This window comes from Netta rufina (assembly GCF_964035555.1).
Source record: "Netta rufina genome assembly, chromosome: 1".
NCBI lineage: Eukaryota > Metazoa > Chordata > Aves > Anseriformes > Anatidae > Netta > Netta rufina.
In genome coordinates this window covers 125,706,727-125,730,118 of record NC_140123.1, presented here as the reverse complement: position 1 = coordinate 125,730,118, position 23,392 = coordinate 125,706,727, and the positions used below count along the sequence as shown (strand labels likewise).

The window sequence follows — 23,392 nt, the reverse complement described above, 5'->3', positions numbered from 1 at the left end:
ACACTGTTTCTTATGCAAGCCAGGATGCTGTTGGCCTTCTTGGCCACCTGAGCACACTGCTGGCTCATATTCAGCCAACTATCCACCATCACTCCCAGGTCCTTCTCTGCCTGGCAGCTCTCCAACCACTCATCTCCTAGCCTGTAGCTCTGCTTGGGGTTATTGCGCCCCAGGTGCAGGACCCGGCACTTGACCTTGTTGAACTTCACGCAGTTGACCTCAGCCCATCGGTGCAGCCTATCCAGATCCTCCTGCAGAGCTTTCCTACCCTTGAGCAGATCGACACACGCACCTAACTTGGTGTCATCTGCAAACTTGCTGAGGGTGCACTCAATGCCCTCATCCAGATCATCAATGAAGATATTAAAGAGGACCGGCCCCAGCACCGAGCCCTGGGGAACGCCACTAGTGACTGGCCTCCAACTGGACTTGACTCCATTTACCATGACTCTTTGGGCCCGGCTATCCAGCCAGTTTCTAACCCAACAAAGCGTGCGCCAGTCCAAGCCAAGAGCAGCCAGTTTCTTGAGGAGAATGCTGTGGGAGACGGTGTCAAAAGCCTTGCTGAAGTCAAGGTAGACCACATCCACAGCCTTCCCCTCATCCACCCAGCACGTCACTTTGTCATAGAAGGAGATCAGGTTCGTCAAGCAGGATCTGCCTTTCATAAACCCATGCTGACTGGGCCTGATCGCGTGCTTGCCCTGCAAGTGCTGCGTGATGACTCTCAAGATAATCTGCTCCATGAGCTTCCCTGGCACTGAGGTCAAACTGACAGGCCTGTAGTTCCCCGGGCCTGCCCTCTGGCCCTTCTTGTAGATGGGTGTCACATTTGCTAGCCGCCAGTCAACTGGGACCTCCCCCGATAGCCAGGACTGTTGATAAATGATGGTAAGTGGCTTGGCCAGCTCCTCTGCCAGTTCTCTCAGTACCCTGAGAAACAGTACGAAATTGTACGAAACTAGTGTGATACCAGTGCTATTCTAGCTACAGGTGCAGAGCACTGCAATATATATGGGACACTGCAGGGAAAGTTAACTCCATCCCAGCCAGAGCTAGTACATATGGCCACCCTCAGGGATAATTAAGTCAAATCCCTTAAACATAAAATGCTTTGTTTAAGTTCTTGGAACTACAACATTTTACACACTGCTTGAGAAAGGTTTAATTCTATTATTTAAAAACTGAAGATCATCCTGTTTTTATACAGATAAAACCTATAAAAGGTAAACCACACCTGAAATTGAAGAAAAAAAAATCATGTTTATTTCCACATAGATAGAAGTGTATTGCAAGGGTCTGTGCATAGTTGTACTGCAAGAACTTTCCAGAAAAACAAGGTGAAATTTGAGACAAGCAGAGCAAAATTATAATTATTTATTGATCTGTTACCTCTCTTCTTTCTACAGTCTCCTTCATTTACTGAGTAAAAATTAAATGGAATAACCTCTATGCTTTTGCAATTCCTGTTATTCTTAGGAAAGTTTATATCAGACAAGTGATGGGTAATGTGCACAAGAAAGTGTTTGTTAATTTTCACTCTATAATGTGTTTAAAAGACCAAAGCTGGAGCTTTGCTTCCAGGTCTTAGTGTTAGAAACTTGAGTATGATTACCAGTGTTCCTTTAAAAGCCCGTGAATGGCACAAGGCACTCATGAATCACTATAAAAATCAAGTCAGATCCTGTGAGGTGGCAAGAAATTTATTCAGGAGCTTTAAAATATGTTTTGTGGTATTTAGTATGCATATAATTCAAGTACCTAGTAAGCAAAGAAAGGAGCTGCTTTTGTATCTTTAATTAGGGAAACCTTATTGCTTTTTATTTCTTTTTTTTTTTTTTTTTTTTTTTTTTTTTAATTGCAATAATATCAAGAGGTCAGTATCCACCTTGTAAAGCATGGTAGAAATATAATGGGGAGGCATTGTGAGAATTTGAGGAAAGATAGGACAGAGGTGAATGAACTTTGGTCAGGAAGAAAAAGAAGGGTGACAAACAAAGATGTGATGCATATGCCTAGCCAGGTAAGCAAAGAAGAGAGATTTGAAGGAAAGCTCTGTGGTTAGCTAAAGAAATATGTAATATGTCAATTCTGTGTATGGGACAGGTTGCAAGACTTCACAGATAACTCCCCAGATAACTTTAGGTTGAGAAGCCTGCTGGGGAGAGTTGAGCTATGCATAGCTCGCTTTTTATTTAGTGGACATATTAGATATCTGATAGAGATATTTGAGCTCAGTCCGCTTACTCTAGATATTGTTTGAGGAATGATGCTCGTAATTTGTGCATCCAATTTGATGGGGTAAATCCAAGCCTCAGGAGCTTAATAAAAATAATAATAATAATAAAATCCATTTACTTTAAGGCCTATGAAAGTTCTTGGATTGGATCCCCATAGGAAATGTATAGTCAGAGCACAGAAGTTCAGCTTCAAGACTACTGATATTTCAATGGCAAACAAGGAATTAAATTGCTGTCTTTGGATAGCATTCAATATCAACCTTTGGCTTCTTGAAAACTAAAGAATCCCAAAAGATGTAGACACAGCCCCATTCCATTGCAGATCAAGGTGAAACCTTCTAGCTGGTTTTATAGGCTTGATCAAACCAGCTAGAGGAAATATTTCATTGATATGAGAAATATGAGAAATAATTTCAAGATTAGTTATACATTAACACCTAGAACTTTTATCTCTAACGTAAATTAATAAATTGCATGTATGATTAAAACCCCACAAGAGTCTGTAACAAATTCCATTCTTCTCTCAGATATCTTAAAAATACTTTGTTGTCATCAAAATAATTTCAAAAAGAGGATAAAATGATATATAAGAACTATTGAAATGATTTATAAATTGAATTAAACATCCTCTGTGCTGCTATGTGTGCACCAGTGATGACTTTTGTAGAAAATCAGATTAATTTCAAAATACTAGAACCCTGGGTGACAAATAATGTGTTGCTGTACCCCTATTCACTTCCTGTTTGAGATGTAGAAAGATTTCCATGAATAGCAGTTACTGTAATTGTGGTCAAAGAACGAAGGTAAGCAGTATTATGTCATGCACAAAGTGTTGCACAGGCAACACAGTTGTGAAGAATTGACAGCTTTTCACAACAGCGTTGTGAGCTGGATGGATAAGTTTTTCATAGTGAGGTGCATGACCATAGACACAAGGGCATCTCATTGTTAAAGAAGTAGTTGTAGTAGGAGAGATCTGGGGGTAGAGGGATAGGCCTTTGACTTGATGTATGACACTATCATGATTTCCCATTTTACATGAATGGGAAGAAGTGTTAGCTTCACTTCTTGTACTCTTCTCTACCTAAACATGATGAATAAGTGTGTGTACTATAAATTAATTGATGCAGTAGTTTATTGACTCTCCATGATTGTGTTTATTTATCTCCTCACTGAGAGATAATATTATGCTGTTATGAGTCACAGTGCAAAATGTGCAAAAGGATAAAAGAAAAAGACTGCTACCAAAATTTTTAAGGTATTTGCTTTACCCTGAAGAATTTTTGAAGTTGCATTTCCTTTGCATCTAGATGATTTTTATGTAGAAGTATGACAAATGTGAGGGACATTTGTTGAATAAAGTGTAGCAGAGAGAAGTTATGCCTATATAAATATTTCTACTGTGATACCAGCTTAGAGGAGTCAGTTAATCATAAACAAGGAAGAAGCATTTTTCCAGTGGGACAAAACAAGATGATCTAGAAAAGCTCTTGGGACAGTTAGGAAGAATGGGAACAGCAAAAAAAAAATAAAAAAAATCTCACATTGTTAGGTTCTCAGCTCTTATTGGTAGATCAATTTAAAATACGTAAAAGTAGTTTGTTGCAAAGGGATAGATACATTTTCAAATCTGTTGCCATAGAAGCATGTACAGAGTATCAGCAATTTTTCAAAATTGGGATTAGATAAATTCATACAGATATATTAGAAGGAATGGTTTGGTGTCTACCATTTAGCAACTGTAGTTTTGTGGATGCTAGAGAAGTAGTAGCTGAATGCAACGGAGAGAGGCCAAGCTTGCAAGCTGGCTCTAAATCTCTTCCTGCCACTCGAGGCACATAGAAAACTGTGTTAGATAGACTGTTGATCTGCTTCAGTGTTCATTCTTGTGTTCTGAAACATGGTTTGCACTAAATCATGAAGAATAGTTATTCTGCTGACTGCTTATCTGAACACATAAGTGTTCTTCCAGTAAGGAAGACCGTCAAGAAAATAACTCTAGATTAAGAATGGACAGTTCCTTCACTGTGTGGACAGACCCATTGTTTACATTTGGCTCCAGTGAATAAGCTACTTGGACCAATTTTAGAGGTGGGATTTCTGCAAAGTAATGCAGGATGATAACCTCTTCGGAGTAGTGGATCAAACTCCTGTCAGCTTTCATAAAATGGAATAATGGAACTGACCCTTCGGTCTCCTGTAGTAATTGGCGACTATAGGACTGGCAGTTCTCCCTGCTGCCTCTGTTTTGGTCTCTTACTTTTTGTGAAATAAAGAGCTCAAAGAAACAGATACATTCCATTTCTGGATAGGAAGAACCTATCAGGCCCTCATCTCTTCTTTAGAGGGCTTTTGAAATGCTTGAATAATCTTGCTTTTTTCTTAATACTAAAGGCACGTCCAAATTCATTCTGTAGAACCCAGATAGAAGCATGTTTCAGGTGCATATTTAACTGCCATTTTTATGCATGTTTTGCAGGTGGTGTCTGTTAGAGTGGTAGTGTGTACTGTTTACTGATCTGTAGTTACAAGCTGTCCACCTACTAAGCTGGACTATACTTCAATGAAGGTCTGCGATTTATGGGTTTAATCAAAAGGATTAGAAAGTGAGGGTTTTTCTTCAAAGCTTAGATTCAGTAGATCCTGTGGCCAGGGGTGAAACAGTACAGTATCTCTAGTTGTGACTGTTCTTCATAAGTCTCAGAGGGTCAGATAAACCCAGAAGAAAAGACAGTCGTTTCTGAGGAAATCCCTCCTAGATGGGCCATTTGCATGACCACGTCATCAAGACTCAAGGCGTATGTCATTGGGGTACTGCAGGATAAGTGACTGCACAAATCCATATAACTGCCTGACACTTTGAGGGCTAACCAAAAGTTAAAGCTTGCTATTGAAGGTGTTATCTTAATGCTTCTTGAACACTGACATCCATGGGGCATCAATAACTCACTAAGAAGCCTGTTCCAGTATTTGACCACCTTTATGTTAAAGAAAATTTTCCTAATATCCAGTTGGAACCTCCCCTGGCTCAGCTTTGTGTCATTCTTGCATGCCCTATTATTTGTTATCAAGGAGAAGAGATTGGCACCTCCATCTCTACTTCCCCTGCTCAGGCAGCTGTAGAGAGCAATAGGGTAACCTCTTAGCTTCCTTTAATCCAAACTAGACAACTCAAGTGCACTCAGCTTCTCCTCATAGGACATGCTTTCCAATCCTTTTACCTGCTTTGTTGACCTCTTCTGGATGCTTTCAAGTATCTTAATATCCTTTTTGTATTGTGGAGCTCAGAACTGCACACAATGTTCTAGGTGAGGATGCACCAGCACTAAATAAAGCAGATGCCTGTTGTAGACGGGCTAGCTATGCTATGTTAAAGGCAACACAAAATGTTTTGCTCTCTTGGCTGCCAGGGCACACTGCTGACTTGTGTTGAACCATCTGTTGATTAGCACCCCCAGATCCCTTCTTGTCTCAAGCAATAGTCTTCAGCCCTTTACCTGGAGAATGCTGCTATATGCTTCTCTCTGTAAGAAAGGGTATGCTCATCGTTCAACCTGAATTTTTCTCCTTTTCAGTTTCATGTGTGGTGTTTTTCTTCTGTGCTGTCTACATCTTTCCTAAACTGATTCCTGTATTACTGCTATCTTCTTTTTTTTTAATCTTCATTTTTCCTCAGTCACATTTTACTGTCTTTTGTTTATTTATTTTATTTTTTTAAGTTTCTCATCAGGGACAGTGTAAGACAGAACTATCCCATTTTGTCCAGTAATTTCTGCCCCTCTTTAGCAAAGCAAATGAAATTCCACTCCATTGCTTCATCTCATGCTTCCCAGGCTGCTTGTTCTATGCTACTCTAAAATTGCTCAATTTTCCCTTTTCTGGGTTTTCAGATAATTGCAGTGAGGCTGTCCCTTTAAATTACAGCTCTTCTGTCCCCTATTTCAGCCAAGTTACTGAGCCATTTCTTCTCTATATTGCCTGAGACATTTTTTTTCCTCCTTAGCCATGCTTCAGTGTCTCCCTGAAGTGTTTTCAGTGCTCTGCACAAAGAGCACATAAAGAAAAAAAACCATACTGTTCTTTGCATGTAACCTACATTGTACCATGAGGTTTCTTTTGTGGTACAAGAACTGGGCAGATGAGGCCAGAAACACCTTCCTTAGCAAAATTATTATATTGGGTTGATTTAATGTAGTGCTGGATTAGGCTCTGTGCTGTTTCCAAACTGTGACAATGGCCTTGATGCCTTGATGTCAGGTTCTTAGTAGTGGTGTTTTTTTTTTTTTTTTTTTGTTTGTTTGTTTGTTTGTTTGTTTTGTTTGCTTTTTTCCTTAGATAATAAATTTGGAATTTTGTTCATTTTTTTGGCAGTAATGCAGACTCCCTGTTTGACCTTAAAAAGCACAGTGTTTGCTTCCTCACCTGCAACACATTTGTGGGAATAGTACTGTCCAGCTTCTTTAGTGTGGTGCAGTACAATCTTTACATGGACAATTGTCTGCATCTGAAATGTAGTTACTTTTAGCATCAAAGTGTGTCAGCAGTGCAGATTTGAATTGTCACAAATGGTGAAAACTCCTGTCATGGCTACTGTCAAAAGTGAAATGTAATTATGAGACAGAATTTGGAAACAATGCAAGGGAATTGGAATAGAGACCTTCCAAAGGATGTTGCCAAAGACGCAAAGGGTCAGGACTTAAAGCAGCCTATACTGTGTGAGAAATTAACAATGATCTGGGAACCCCACTCTCACTGATGCCATGAATGTCTCAGAATCTGTGTTCACTAGCAGTGTACAAAACAACTGGGACTGAAGGCTGAGGAGTGAATGCTATGGAAACATGGTACATATTGTGTCTTTGCAACTCTCTTCACCTATACCTCTGAAGTAGTAAATGAGTAGGTGTATAAAAACTGCCAGGTCTATATTATTGTGACCTCATTTCTGTTTCTACCTTCTCTCTGTCCTTAACCAGCATTACTGTGTGAAGGCCTATGCTTTGATACTGAAACACTTCAAGCAACCTCTGAACATTTCAAGAGTGTCTATTAGAGATGGTGGGAACTACAGAGAATCTTCATGGATTCTAATGCTGGCATCAATGCAAGAAGAGTGTTGGGAATGGGTTGGCTCTGGATGGTCTGCTTCTTTCATCTAGTCACCTCTCTGGAAGGTAAGAGTAGATTTTATGAAATGCAAGAACTTAACAGGCTTTTCTCCAGAGGAAAAAAAAATAAAAGTGTGTTCTCCAGCATGCTTATCACAGTAAAGATAAGCATTAAGCAAATACCTTTGTGTTTTTTGATGGTTACACTGTCTCCTGAGATATAAAAGATACTAATATTGTTTCTAGTGTAACAGGCAACAACACCTCATATGAAGAACTAGTCCCGTTAATGGATACTTCTACTGTCTGTTTCAGGAGTGACATTCTCAAATACTAAACTTCGTGTCCCATGAATAAGCTTGTTTATGCTTTGTATGTATTTGATTCCTGTGTTAACGTTTTTGCACCATGTTTGTTTTGAGAAAGTCTCTAAAGGTTTATGCTGTCTTACAAGGCAGCATCCAGTGGGCTACAGGAATTTTTGCCTCCACCATCTGAACAACTTGTCCTATGTAATAGACATGGAAAGAATACTTTGCATTAACAAGAAGAGGCAGTTTGGATTGAGCCAGCAGAGGAGGAGGCAAGGAGACAGAGCAGTGATGAGATGATAGAGTAAAGACAGGAAGGGGAGAAGAAAGGCCAAGAAAAGAGGATAAGAAAGAACAGGTGATAGGAGGGAGGATAATGAGGACAGGAGATGAGATGGCAGCTATGAGAGTGATTTGGAGAAGGGCAGAGGTATTGTAAACCATCCTCTTGTTTGTTCAAAGAAATATCCTTGCAGCTACACTTGTTCACTGAACTGCACTGCATTGTGCTGAATGTTCATCTCGCATACATGAAAGCCTCTGAAAAAGGAGAGGAGAGAAGGGGAATCAAAGGGAGACAGGACAGGAAAGACCTGGAGCGAGGGAAAAAAAGAACTGTGGGAGATGCAAGAAAAAGTGAGTGAAGAATGGAAAGAAAAAAAAAATGATTTTTCTATTTAATAGTGAAGAGGAAAGCATTCTTTCACTTAACAGGAGGGGAGAAGAGCATAGTGGAATTGAGTGAGGGAAGTTCAGAGGGAAAATAATTGATGTAACATTGTACACTAATACCTAAGTCTCTGAAACCGTTCATTAATGATATTTAAATTAAGTACTTTAAGAGTTGTTATTCCCTTGTGTAAATGAGATAGAGAAGGTGGGGAAAATGTCCTTCTTCCCCAAATATGAAGTAATTCAGTGACGCCTGTAGAAACATTTTCAGAATTCAGTGATCTCCCCTGAAAGTTTCTAGTCATGAAAGAATTTTGAAAATGCTCTTTGATACAACCACGCAGATCACATGATTTAAATGTTTTTATCAGAATAAGACAGTAAAATTCTGCCTATGGAGAAGTACAGCTGCTCAGGAGCTGAAATGCAACTCAGTGCAGTCAGGGGAGACAGGACCTTGTGTTGTGACAGTGTTATTTAGAACTAGGATTACTTCCCAAAGCTAATTAGTATCACAGATGTAAGTAATTTTGTTTTGGTCAAAACACAAAGAATTATTATACATTAGGGAAAGGACAGTAAGTGATGAGTGACATGTAAAAAGTTTTGCTGCAGTTATCCATAAGAAAGGAAAAAGAGCCATGGCCATTTTGTTAACTCATGATTATATATAGTAGAAACCTGAAACTTCAGATTAGAGGTTTAAGTTGAAAAAGCCCCTTTTGTCTTTAAGAAACCTTACCAAAAAAAAAAAAAAAGGAAAAAAAAGAAAAATAAAAGTTTTAAATCATAACTAAAATATGACTCATCACTAGCAGAAGAGGATTGACTGAGTAGGTAAAATCAATTAAGATAATTTTTCTTCAAGTTTTTATCAGGCATTTTTGTTTCAAACTAAATGTTTAAAATTTTCTATCAGTGGAAAAACAATATCGTTAAAACCTTGATATAAATGGTTAAGAAATAAAAGGAGAAGCTGGAGAGTGAAATAGAAAAATAGCCAAATTATTCACACTGTTTTTCTATACATCCTAAAGAGAGCAAACACTTTTTAGGCAAAATGCTTTTGAAATATAATGAAGGCAGTACCCTTTTACAAGACCTAATGGAACTTTAAGACTCCTCAGAAGAAGTTCTTATATGCAATTTAGAATGATTTTATTCTTGGTGGTGGTGTGGTTTTTTTAATGCATAAAAAGGAATTATCAGGCTGAATTCATTTGATACAGTTATAGAATATAGCGTCTGTCCAAAATTTTCCAGACATGATTTTTAGAGTACAGAACAATCTGCATGGGAAGCATAAGGCAAAACTGTTTTGGAAACAGAAGGCATTTGTAAACTTATTGTTTCAACTTTTTAAAAGGAAACAAGATTGCACAATGGTTCTCATTAAGATTGTGTTTACCAATGTTTATAGCACTTCAAAAGTTTTTGAGGTTTTAATTTGGGAAGCATTATTTTTAAGCTACACACTGGATGATAAAAAGATTTTTTCCTTGTTTTTGAAAAATCCTTAACTAAAAATGCACAGAAATTATATTTCTGTCAGTAGCTATGTATGTATGTTATTATTGTTTACAGTTTGTCATGTAAGATTTTTGGCAAGTTAACTTTATTAATCATAAAAGGTAGGGTAGCATAGAATTTCAGAACGCCTGATGGGCTACAGTCAAAATGTAGGAGAGCAAGTCAAAACTTTCTAATTAAATAGCTCTTACTAAGACAGAGTTAAATTTTCTGTGGAATGTTACTTTTGTTTCAACAGAGTTATAAATGCGTACAGCTATAAACACAAGTGTAGCTCATTTTGCAGAACTCATTAAATATGTGCAAAAAGAATGGTGTGTTCTGCATATGAATGACTATGTCTGTTTTACAGCAAATGGTCCAGCCTGTGGAATGGCTGGACAGTCTTTCTAAATGTTTTCTGGAAGTTCAAGACAGAGAGAGGTTAATTGTGTTGCTTTGCTAACAACTTTTCACATTAGTGTACCTCCTTAGCAGAAGGGAATATGGCCACAAAAAGTTGTGAGATCAGGTATTCTTATTTAATTTTTCCCCTACATTTTCTACTAACTGGTTGATAACTTGGTTTATTGAAAATAGTTTAGATTGCTCAAAATGACTTGACATGAAGTGAAGGAAAACTTTTTTTTTTTCCTCAAAGGTAATCTTTGGAGTAAGAAATGCTTGGCAGAGACAGGATCAACCTCACTAAACTGAGCAAAGATATTTTCTGAAAAAAAGGATGGCTGATCTCAAAAGGAAGGCTTTAAACAAGGAATCACATGTGAGGGAGAGAGCAACCAGCAGCCCTGTGAGGCAGTGAACAAAGGACATGCAGTGGTATGACAGGGAAGGAATCACAAAATCAACAAAATAAGTCTTATGTGGGGTCACCTCCAGCACTTGCTTTTAGGCAAGAAAGTTCCTATAAGGAACATTTTGCAGAAATCCCTCAGACCCTTTTAAAGAATGCAACACATTGGGGTGCCTCTCTTAAGTGCCTGTGTACCAAGGCATACAGTATATAGAATAAATTATGAGTTAGAGATGTGTGCACAGTTGCAGGGCTATGACCTTATTGGAATCGGAGAAGTGGTGGATGGCTCCCATGACTGGAGTGTTGCAGATTCAAATTAGTGATAAGTAATGGCAGTTCTGCAAATCTGAAAGTCTTGAGCTGAACTTCAGACTTTCAGAACAACCTATCAGAATATTTCTAAAGTTAGTAGACACAAGCTCATATTTGCTTTCTCATTTAGATTCATGCTTCCAAAGCCTTCTTTTATGTTTGATGACCAGATCCTTGCTTTGTACATAAAGGTGTGTTGAATTTATGTGGCAAGGTTTTGGTAGCAGGGGGCTGCAGGGGTGGACTCTGTGAGAAGAGTCCAGAAGCTACCCCATGTTAGATAAGGCAGCACCGAACAGTTCTTCAAGAACTGCTCCATTATCGATGCATACCACGGTGTCCATCTCTTGGGAGCAAACTGCTCCAGCACGGGACCCCACGGGCAGCAGCACATCCCAGGCTCCCTGCTCCTGCATGGGCTCCTCTCCATGGGCTGCAGCTCCGGCCTAGGGCCTGCTCCTGCGGGGGCTCTCCATGGGCCGCAGCCTCCTCCAGGCCACATCCACCTGCTCCACCGGGGGCTCCTCCACAGGCTGCAGTGTGGAGATCTGCTCCATGTGGGACCCATGGGCTGCAGGGGGACAGCCAGCTCCACCAGGGACCTTTCCACAGGCCACAGGGGAACTTCAGCTGCAGCACCTGCAGCACCTCCTGCCCTCCTGCTGCACTGACCTTGGTGTCTGCAGGACTGTTTCACACTCCTTACTCTCCCAGCTGCTGTTCCCCAGCAGTTTTTTTCCCTTTCTTAAATCTGCTCTCACAGAGGCACAAACATCACTTCTTGGCTTAGCTCTGGCCAGCAGCAGGTTCCTCTGGAGCCAGCTGAAACTAGCTGTTATCTAGCATGGGGCAGCTCCTGGATTCTTCTCACAGAGGCCACCCCTTCAGCCCCCCACTACCAAAACCTTGCCACACAAACCCAGTACAGATCAGTTTGGGAAGAACAGCATCTCGTGGGAGGGACCCCACGCTGGAGCAGGGGAAGAGAGTGACTGTGAAGGAGCGGCAGTTACGAAGCGTCATAGACTGACCACAGGCCCTGTTTTCTGCTCTGTTCCCCTTCGCCACTTGTGGGGTGGAGGTAGAAGAAGGTGCGTGGGGGGAAAGTGTTTTTAGTTTGTTTTTAGTTTCTCAGTGCTCTAGCTTGTTAGTAATAGTTAATAAATTGCATTAATCTCCCTGTGCTGAGTCTGTTTTGGCCTTGACAATAATTGTTGAGTGATCTCCCTGTCTTTATCTCAACCCTTGAGCCCCTTCCATTGTACTTTTTCCCTCTGTCCCTTTGAGCAGGGGGAGTGAGAGAGCATTTGTAGTGGAGCTCAGCTTCCGAGCTGAGTAAAACTACCACACTCTTCAAGGATATTCTTTGAAGAGTCCAGTTGGATAATGCCATGGAGAGAAGAGGGGCCCAAGAAATTTGGTTAATATTTAAGGATCACCTCCTCCAAGCTCAAGGGTACTCCTTCCCAATGAATAGGAAGTCAGGCAAAAAAGCCTGTATGGATGAACAAGGAGCTCTTGGAGAAAGTCTAACACAATTAGAAAGCCTGTAGAGGATGGAAGAAAGGTGGAGTGGAAGGAATACAGAGACATTGTCCAAGGAATTAAGTTAAAAAAGCTAAAGCCCAAATGGAATTGAATCTGGTCAGGGACACCAAAGACAATATGAAAAGCTTCTGTAAGTACATTGGTGACAAAATGAAGACTAGGAAATATGTGGGTGAATGAGATGGGGGATCTGGTAACAGAGGATGTGGAAAAAGCTGATGTACTGAATGCATTCTTTGACTCAGTCTTTACCAGCAAGACCAGCCTTCAGGAGTCCCAAAGAGCCTGGGGAAAGGCTGGAGCAAGAAAGACGTACCCTTGGTGTAGGAGAATCAGATCAGGGAGTACTTAGGCAAACTGGACCTTCAGAAGTCTATTGGCTCTGATGGGATGTACCTATGAGTGCTGAGGGACATAGCAGATGTCATTGCAAGGCCGCTCTCAGTAATATTTGATCAATCATGGTAACTGGGAGAAGTGCTCAAAGACTGGAAGAAAGCAAATGTCGCTCCTGTGTTCAAGAAGGGCAAGAAGAAGGACTTCAGGTTGGCCAGCCTCACTTTGATCCTGAGGAAGGCAATGGAGCTGCTAATTCTGGAAGCCATTTCCAGGCTAATGAAGGAGAAGAAAGTCATCTGGAGTAGTCAGCATGGCTTCAGCAAGAGGAAATCATGCTTGACCAACAAGTTTCTGCAATGAAAAGACTGGCCTGGTAGATGAGGGAAGTCATGGTTGTTGTCTTCCTGGACTGTCTCCTATGTGATCCTCATAGACAAGCTGTGAGCATATGGGCTCTATGGGATGACAGTGAGGTAGACTGAAAACTGGCTGAACAGCTAGCTGTTCCCAGAGCATGGTGATCAGGAGTGCAAAGTCTAGTTGGAGGCCATAATCAATAAAGATATTAAAGAGGATTGGCCCCAACACCGAACCCTGGGGAACACCACTGGCAACTGGTCTTCCTATTTCTGGCAATTTGTCTGGGATGTTTTGCACTGCTTTTGAAGTTGGGAACTGCAGCTGCTCCTCAGGAAAGCCTAAGAAATATAAGATCTCATGTAGGAATATAGGAAACATAAGTTCTGGCCCATGATGAAACCTGAGGCCTGATTAACCATGACCACTTGATCATGTTTACCTTAGGATGGGTTTACTCTGCCCTTTCTGATGTTTTCTTCCCTTTCAAAGAAGGGCTGTTCCACTGGCTAAGTGGGGTACTTGGAGTACACATAACCCAGCGACTGGAACTGTTTTATAGCAAATCTGCACTGGTCAAGGGCACTCATCCTACCAGACTTTCAAAGTACAGTGGTGGACTTTGTTGGAGAGCAAAGACTGCAGCTCTCTGTCTGGAGCATCTGCACAATCTACCACAGCAGTGGCCAAAGCCTTTACCCAGACAGAGCTGCTGAAGCAAGAGTCTGCTGTGCTCAGACTGCAGTGAGTGCTTAGACCTTTTTCCTGGGGCAGGGACAGGGAGCAGACCTGCATGCAGAAGGTGTGCCCAGGTGGAGGACCTCCTGCAGTAGGTGGCTGAACTGCAGGAGGCAGTGAGAAGACTGCATAACATTAGGAAGGCTGAGATGGAGTTAGATTGAACACAGTCTACAGTGGACCCACAGCCCACGGCCAAAGAGCCAAAAACTCCCCCACCGGCACACACTGAAGGGAGTAGGGCCAAAAACACAGAAAAATTGAAGCTTGCAATAGCAAGGAGCAGCAGGAGGAAGAGACTTCCCCTGAAGCAAGGTGTGCCGTTGCAGAACCGCTTCACCAGTCTGCAGACTGATGAGGAAAGACCTGTCACATAAGGAGAAATGCTGGAGCTGACTAAGCCAGCCCAATCTGCTCCTGAATAACAACCAAAGCAACTAAGAAAAGACAAAGGGTGATAGCAGTAAGTCACTCTTTTCTGAGAGGTACAGAGGCACCCATTTGCCAACCTGATGCATTCTCTAGAGAGGTGTGTTGCTTCACAGGCTTTTAAAAGGAATGTCACTGAGAGACTACCAAACCTCATACAGCCCCGATACAGCTGTTGTTGTTTCACATGGGCACCAGTGATAACAACCAGAAATCTGATAAGTACCAAGAGGGATAACAGAGCACTGGTGGCAGCGGTAAAGGACTCTGGAGCACAGGTATTTTTTCATCAATCCTCCTGGTGAAAAGAAGGGGATTTGAGAGAGCCAGTCAAATCTGGCAAATCAAAACAGTTACAGGGCTGCTGGTACCACAGCCACAGGTTTATCTACTCAGACCATGGGACTCACTTTGAGAAACCTCATCTACTTGGGGATGATGGTGTCTATCTGCAACAGGAGGGGAAAAGATCTTCAGTCACAGGCTTGTCAAGCTGACGAAGAGGGCTTTAAACTAAAGTTGCTAGAGGAGGATAACCTCAATCCATCCAACTCCTACCAGTTTGATGCTAGTGCCAACAATAGATGCCCAGAGCCTAGAGAAGGATCACAGATCAGCAGGAGAGCACCCAAAGAGCATCATGAAGGAATTTCAGCCACCCCAACCAGTAAGTCAGCTTCATCAGGGGCCCAACTCAAATGCCTCTATGCAAAGGCACATAACACAGGGAATAAATGAGGAGTTACAGACATATACATGCCTGCAAGACTATGATCTTACTGGTATCACAGAGACATGGTGGGATGGCTCTAAGTGTTGGAATGGAGTGTTGGAATAGAAGGATACAGGTTCTTCAGGAAGGACAGGCAGGGGAGATGAGGAGGGGGTGTCACCCTCTATGTCAGTGAGCAGCTGGAGTGCATGGAGCTGCGCCGAAGGATGGATGAGAAGGTGAACAAGAGCTTATGGGTCAGGATTAAAGGGAGGACAGGGACAAGTGATATTTTGGTGGGGGTCTCTAACAAGTCACTCAACCAGGATGACCAATCAGATGAGTCCCTCTATACAAATAGGAGCAGCCTCACATTGACAAACCCTGGTCCTCATGGAAGACTTCAGCAACCATGATGTTTGTTGGAGGGACAATAAAGCAGGGCATAAGCAATCCAGGACATTCCTGGAATATGTTGATGATAACTTCCTTCTCCAGGTGATAAAGGAGCCAAGGAGGAGAGGTGCTATTATTCTGGACCTCATTCTCACCAACAAGGAGGGGCTTGTGAGGAATGTGAAGTTCAAGACAGCCTTGGCTGCAGTGACCATGAAGTGGTAGGCTTCAAGATCCTTAGGGCAGCAAGGAGGGTGCCCAGCAAGCTCGCTGAACTGGACTTCAGGAGAGCATACTTTGTCTTCTTCAGGGAAGTGTGTGGTAGAATAGGACCTGATGAATGCATCCAAGGATCTTGAGAGAGCTGGTGGATGGAGTTGCTAAGCCACTATTCTTCATATTTGAGAAGTTGTGGCATTTTGGTAAAGTTCTCACAGACTGGAAAAGGGGAAACATAATTCCCATTTTTAAAAAGGGAAAAAAATGAAAATCTGGGGAACTACAGGCCAGCCAGTCTCACCTCTGTGTCTGGCAAGATCGTGGAGCAGATGTGCTGGGAAATTTTGTCAAAGCATATGGAAAACAAAGAGGTGATTGGTGACAGCCACCATAGCTTCTCTAAGGGAAAATTTTGCTTGACAGTTTGGTGGCCTTCTGCAATGGGGTTGCAGTGTTCATGGATAAAGTAAGAGCAACTGATATCATCTACCTGGACTTGTGCAAAGCATTTGACACTGTACTACACAACATCCTTGTCTCTAAATTGGAGAGACATGACTTGATGGATGGACCACTAGGTGGATAAGGAATTTGCTGGAGTTGTAGTCAATGGCCTGATGTCAGGGTGCCCTCACCATTACTGCTCATTATGATAATTGTTTAGTGCTGTGAGTATACTTAAACTTTGCCTGGGAGAGGTTTTGTCTGGCAAGAATATTTCAGAACAACTTACTAATGATGGCATAAGCACGATCATATTCCCTGCGCCTCTGTCTTGGTCTTGCTTAGTTTCCTAGTATAGATGTAGCCTATTGTATTTAATCTCAAAATATGAATGTATATTCTGGGTGTGTGGAAGCCCTCTACAAAAGTTGTTTTTTTGTTTTTGTTTTTTTTTCAAAGACAATCTTGTGAGGGACAGATAAGATTTTTGCCTGACTCAGAAGAGCACAAAGTACTTTTTTATTTAATCTTTTTAAATATAAACAGAAATACTTCTGGATACAACTGGAGAAACCTCAGAGATTGGCTGGACCACTCACCCTTCTGATGGGGTAAGCATTTCTCTTGTCCATTCCTTGACCTTACCTCTGCTGGGATGATGTGCATGCAGTTGATAAAGAAAAGGAGACTGGAGCCAATGAGGCTTGGTTTATATTTTTGGACATAAGAACAATTTGAACATAGTCTGTTGCTCAGAACCAGAAGAGAAGAGGATAGTTGATATAATACTATTGCCTCTTCCTTACCTTCTTCCTTACCCCCTCCTTCAAAAATATTTATAAGATCTCTAGCCAACCCTCTACACAGACTAACTGTGGTGGAGTTGTGTAGGAGGGACTTCTGCTTTAATGTTTTCTTCAAAAAGTGGTCTCTTGTTCCTCTGTCTTACTTGTGTTGTGCATGTCTGTGGATATAAGAGATAGGGAAGTAGTGTGGAAAGGTGTGACTTTGTGACTTAAAGATACTCAGTGCTGTATGAGTTTTGTATGAGTTATGTCTTGCCACAGTTCTTTCTTACAGGCTTTAGAAGCTTCTCTTTACAAGGTAATACTTTGTTCTGTCTGTAGTGCTGTGCTGCACATGACAGCAGCAGGCTCAAATCTTGTCATAAACATAACAAAGAAAGAAAAAAAGGAAGGGAAGAAAGCCCATCCTGTGTTTCTGGCACAGTTGAACACTGAATCCCTATTTTTTATACTATTTCTTCTTCTTTTTCTCTTCCATACATCCATTATAGTGGGATGAAGTAAGTGTCCTGGATGACAAGAAGCGCCCGATCCGAACCTTTGAAGTCTGTAATGTGGGTGAACCAGGTCAGAATAACTGGTTGCGTACTCGTTTCATAGAACGACGTGGAGCTCACCGAGTCCATGTCCGCCTCCGTTTTTCAGTGAGGGACTGTGCCAGCATGCGCACTGTGGCCTCTTCTTGCAAGGAGACTTTCACACTCTATTACCACCAGTCAGATGCCGACATTGCCTCTCAGGAACTGCCAGAATGGCGTGAAGGCCCCTGGACCAAGGTGGATACTATTGCAGCTGATGAAAGCTTTTCCCAGGTGGACAGCACTGGGAAGGTGGTAAAGATGAATATTAAAGTACGCAGCTTTGGGCCACTCACTAAGCATGGCTTTTACCTGGCCTTCCAGGACTCAGGAGCCTGCATGTCCCTGGTGGCAGTCCAGGTCTTTTTCTATAAGTGCCCAGCTGTAGTGAAAGGATTTGCCTCTTTCCCTGAAACTTTTGCTGGAGGGGAAAGAACCTCACTGGTGGAGTCACCAGGGAAATGTGTAGCAAATGCTGAAGAGACAAACACAACTGGGTCTTCAGGTGTTCGATTGCACTGCAATGGAGAAGGGGAGTGGATGGTGGCCATTGGACGATGCACCTGCAAGGCTGGCTACCAACCTGTTGATGATGAACGAGCCTGCCAAGGTGAGAGGCTTTTTTTTCTACCCCACTTTGTTGGTCACTTTGTTGGTCCTGTGTTTGCATATTTGGCATTTGCCTGGGAGTTTGTTTGCATATTTGGAAGTTCACAGAGCTATGAGATGAGATAATTCTCATCAATAATGTCTAAGAAAGTGTTTACTAGCAGTCTCTTCTCTTTATGCTTCCAGTTTCTCAGACTAGTATTGGAGGGACCACTTGTTGGTGCTAAGAACATGTCTGGAAACTCCATTCAGACCTTTGTTCAAGCTGCCTATTGGGTTCTGTCTGAAAAATGAGAAGTTGTAACTAACCAACTAAAATGTAGTTCCACTTCTTTACCGATGTGTAACAGTATTGAAGGAGAGATGCCACATGGAGCAGAGCTGACACCAGATCTAATACACTCTAGCATCTTAACTAGCTTGGGCCCTCTTGCTAGTGCTACTGAAAATAGTGGTCAGAAAGGAAAGGGGAAATAGCAGCAACCTGGTCATGGAACAGGGAGCATGTAGCAGGGGTCTGTGAGTCTGATTCAGTAAGGAACAGTGATAATGGTATTATCATTAGACTTCTAATGTGCTTTCTGTCTTGAGGCCAATGCTACTTTGTGTGAAATACTTGTAGGAGGAAGTAAAATAAATTGCCTATCACCCAATAAAGGTATTTGGCCAAAGTCTTGCCAAACTGTCATGACATTTAATTCCATACCACCTGTGTCATGCTCAGGTCACACACTTCCCAATACATCCTCATTAATCACCACATATGGAATGTCCGTAAAATGTTAATAAAACGTCCACTGAGATCTTTTACTCCTTGACTGTTATGATGGTCACTCTGGGACAGGAGAGATGGTGTGTTGTGTGAAGTTACTGGATGCCAAAGCCAGCTCAGGTTGGGTCACTGCTGTACTTGTACTGTCTTGTAAGGCTTGTCCTCCATTGTTTTGAGTGTTTCCTTCTATAGGACTCCTTATAACATGTAACTCAGATCATGGGTTACAAAAATGTAAAGGTATATCCATCACAATCTCCACTGCTTGTCCCTTTAGACCAGAGGTCCCTTCAGACAGATACCTGCTGTGTTGTGGTATTATCCACGGCCACAGGCACTCCGAAGTATTCTGGCATGGCCTTCTCCATGGACAGAGACACTGTAAGGTGTACCTGCTGTGGCACAGATTTCTCTGTGGCCACAGATGCTTCAAAGTGTACTTTGCTCCAGAGTGGACTTATCTGTGGCCAGAGATGCTTTGGGATGTGTGTGCTCCCATGTGGATTCATCCACAGATCCATCTGACTCATGTTCAGTCTGGAGTTCCAGCCTGTTCAGTACAGGAGCATAGGAACAGCAGTGATGCCCTGGTCATCTGCTAGCCCAGGCACATGTCCACAGTTCTTATCAAAATGCTCCCAAGTACAGAAAACAAGATAATAAGGAGTAGAGCATGTGAAAGAAGCAAAAGCAACCACTAACAAACACTAGACTCTAACATACAGCAAGCAAGCTCTGTGGCAATTATAGGAACCTGCCAATTAGAAGATAAACAGCTGTAATATCTAAAATTTGCTCTTGCATACTGTAATCAAACCTGTCATCATCTCGGAACCTTTGAGTTCTACATTGGGCATCAAAAAGGACTGTTGTGTTTTTACCCTGGCAGGCAGCTAAGTACCACACAACCACTCATGCACTGTCTCCAGGTGGGCTGGGGGAGATAAACAGAAAGGTAGAAGTGCAAGAATTTGTAGATTGAGATAAAGGTAGTTGACTAGGTAAAGCAAAAGCCATGCATGCAAACAAAACAAAAGAAGGAATTCATTTGCCACTTCCCATTGGCAGGCAGGTGTTCAGCCATGCCCAGGAAGGCAGGGCTCATCATGCATAATGGTTTATTGGGAAGAAAAATGCCATTACTCCAAACACCATTACCACTCCTCCTCCTTCTTTACTCCAGCTTTTATTGTTGAGCTTGATGTCATATGGTAAGGAATATCTCTATTCAGTTTGGGTCAGCTGTCCTGGCTGTGTCCCTTCCAACTTCTTGCACACCTCCAGTCTCCTAGCTGTCAGGGCAGCATAAGATTCAGAAAAGTCCTTGTCTCTGTGTAAGCACTGATCTGCAACAACTAAGAACATCAGTGTGTTATCACCACTTTTCATCAAAAATCCAAAACACAGCATGGTATGAGTTCCTACAAAGACAATTGACTCTATCCCAGCCAAAACCACGACATGAATCTGAAAGTCATGATTGTCATGAATGTCTTCCCATCTCAACCTTAAGACAATCTATTAAACCAAAATGCTGCTTATGTTACTTATATAATTTTTTGTATAATGTTATTGTGGAGCTTCCTTATTTTTGATATTCGGGTTCTTAATAATGTAAAATGTTGCTGCACCACAGTTAGTATTCTAAAAATTATATCTAATGTGGAACCCAGCTTCAGCTGCAGACACGATTTTAATGTTGGATTGTAACTTATTCAAGAGTTCGTCTAGGACATTGAGAGTACAAACATTTTGGTTAACACTGAGTTCAAATGCAGTAGGTAGTTAATGGTTGTCAGTGTGTTACCTAATTCCTGTTTCATTAAGTGATTGGGATTATGCAAAATAACATTATTAAAACACAGCTAATTGTGCTAGACACTTATGAAATGAATGTTGGACACTTATGAAAGGAAGTTGGTTAGTACTTTTTATTGTTTATTCTATGAGAACAATTAAAATGTGTGCCTTTTGATTTTGCTCATCCTGAAAGAAACGTCACTACATTCATACAGCGCTGCTCCTGTGACAGAAAGCTCAGCCAGTCATATAGCATCTCTATATGGCTCTAGCACTGTTGTCTTTATCAGTAGTGTGACTATTCCAAAATCCAGGTAAACTGCCTGTCAATAATTCAGTATCAGACAGTAGTCATAAGTACTCCAAAAATATTGAAATTAGGCTTGCCAAATAAAAATGAGGATTTTTTTTTCTATATTCTTGAAGGTTCCATTTTTTCTAGTCTTCAATGAATGCTGATACTCCTCTGCAGCCTGTTATTGCAGGAGCTGAACATATGTAAGAATGAACAAATATTTTAAGGATTACAACTGAAATAATGACAGTCTATCAAACTACAGAACGCTACACCCATTAGTCATTTCCTCAGCTTAGAACAGGCAAAAATTAGAAAAAAGAACCAACTAGTCAACTTGAATGTAAGAAGATAATTTTTCTCCTCATGGTTTTCGCAAAATTTTCTGGCTTGACAGCCATTCCTCATCTCCTCTTCTGCTAAAAATACGTTGCTGTCTTGTCTGAATGGAGCCACGTTCTGCTAGTGTACTTTGTACTCTTGCTTGCTTATTATCTTTGCACAGAGTCCTTTCCAGTACTTCTCTGTGTATATTCAGTTCTTCCTGTGAACAAAAGGACACTGGGATATATTTAGTGTTCTTTATGAAATACATAGCAAAAGCAGTAGCCTAAGAGCAGATCTCTACTAAACATCCTGCATAGACCTCTTTTTATCAAGACTAGAGAGTGAACTATAGGATAGAAAGGCGAAGCAAGTTCTCTTATGCTGTAGTAGAGGAGTGTGTGGGCATTTCCCTCCTCCTCACCATATGGAAGCCTGCGGAGTCCTTTCTGGACCAGCTGTTACCTCTTTATTTAGTACAAAGAATCTGACAAGAAGCATTCAAAGTAGATATCTTTGTCTCTCCTGCTACCTTTCCAAGATAACTTTGTCTCTCCTGACCCCTACCATGACTTAAGATATTCTTTCTTTCGTTTAATAAGACTGTCTGTTGGTTCTTACTATATGGCAAATTTATCCAGCTAATCAGAAAAGTGAAATAACATCCATGAGCAGTTAACCCTCCAGGTGATACAGGATATAGTGTGTGTTGGGGATTCACTTTTTACTGTATCAAAGTAAACTTCTTCTCATGCTCAACAGCCAGAGAAAGGAATGGCAGTTTACAGAAGGAAAATGAAGGTTCGAATCCTAGTTTATTTTCTTCCTGTAGGTGTATATAAACAGGGTGCCTTGCCTTGCAGGGTTTCCTGCAACTCTAAGGGCTTTTCCATACAGAGGGCCTAGTATGGAAAGTTCTAGGTGATTGGGCCATCCTAGGTTACTGGTTCCCAAAATTCTGGATTGATTGGCTTCTTTCAAATTGACAGATTCATTAATGAAAATGGTTGTTCCTGAATTCCATCCTCACAAACCTGTTTACAATGTGATACATTTCTTGGTATTCAGTACCCACTGCTTATCCAGGGCTTTTAGCTAAAAGTCATGTGGTGTTTAAGTTACCAGATGCTTTTGCAAATAGTGCTCAGAATTCACAACTAAAACATTTTTTTTAAAATATTTCAAAAATGAGAATGTGGGGAAAAAAGAGAAATGACTACTTGATAAAAGTGCTAAGCTGACACTTTTAAAAGAAGTAAAGTGAGCTTGAGGTCAGTGAAATAAAACTATTAGTTTAATAATATGAAATTTCTCTTTTTTTCCTTTTCATGTCCAAAATACAAATTAATTCCAGTGCAGTTCTGTCAATCAAGCTCTATGTCTGTTTTTTGTTTGTTTGTTTGTTTGTTTTTTCCTGTCCCATAGTAGTATCCAATATGATGTCTGCCCCGTATCACTGAAAATGTGCTATTGCTATGTGTGTACCCCTACATCTGTAATTACCAACCGACTATCCACTTGCTGTTTCTGTAGCTCAGGGGATCGACTTTTATCCCTTTATCCAGTTTTGATGTCTGAGGGAAAGATTGTTGGAGTACAGGAAGGAACACAGGTTGAACCATATTTTGAAAGGGATGTGGCGGAGGGAGCTATGTAGATCATGAGATCTAAATATCCTTGTTGGGTATCATAATGTATGGGACTTTTTGTGGCAAGGTTTTAGTCGTGGTAGAGACTGAAGGGGTATCTTCTGTTGGAAAAGGCTAGGGGATTTCCCATGCCAGACAACTGTTTCCAGTTGGTTCTGCAATGCCCAACTGCAGGACAGAGCTGAGCTGATCAGATATGTATGGCACTTCTGGGCAAACAATATTTAAGGTCAGAAAACATCAGACAGAGAGAGGAGGAGGGACTAGAAAGAGAGAAATAGCAGAGGGAACACCAAGGTCAGAGAAGGAGGAAGAGGAGATAGGTAGTCCAGGCACCATAGCAGATACTCTCTGCAGCCTGTGGAGGAATCCATGCCAGAGCAGATACCCACACTGCAGCCTTTGGAA

The 23,392-nt window shown here is 41.4% G+C and overlaps 1 protein-coding gene across 1 annotated transcript in view; it reads left to right on the top strand.

The window, feature by feature from the left end:
- Positions 1 to 7,320: 7,320 nt before the first annotated feature.
- EPHB6 (EPH receptor B6) overlaps positions 7,321 to 23,392 on the top strand; it is a gene marked incomplete at both ends in the record, with an annotated part of 56,829 nt that continues 40,757 nt past the window's right edge. The window contains 3 exons of the mRNA XM_084292171.1: positions 7,321 to 7,414; positions 16,698 to 16,762; positions 17,449 to 18,145. Coding sequence (XP_084148297.1) covers positions 7,321 to 7,414; positions 16,698 to 16,762; positions 17,449 to 18,145 — 856 coding nt within the window. The remainder of the gene's footprint in view (positions 7,415 to 16,697; positions 16,763 to 17,448; positions 18,146 to 23,392) is intronic.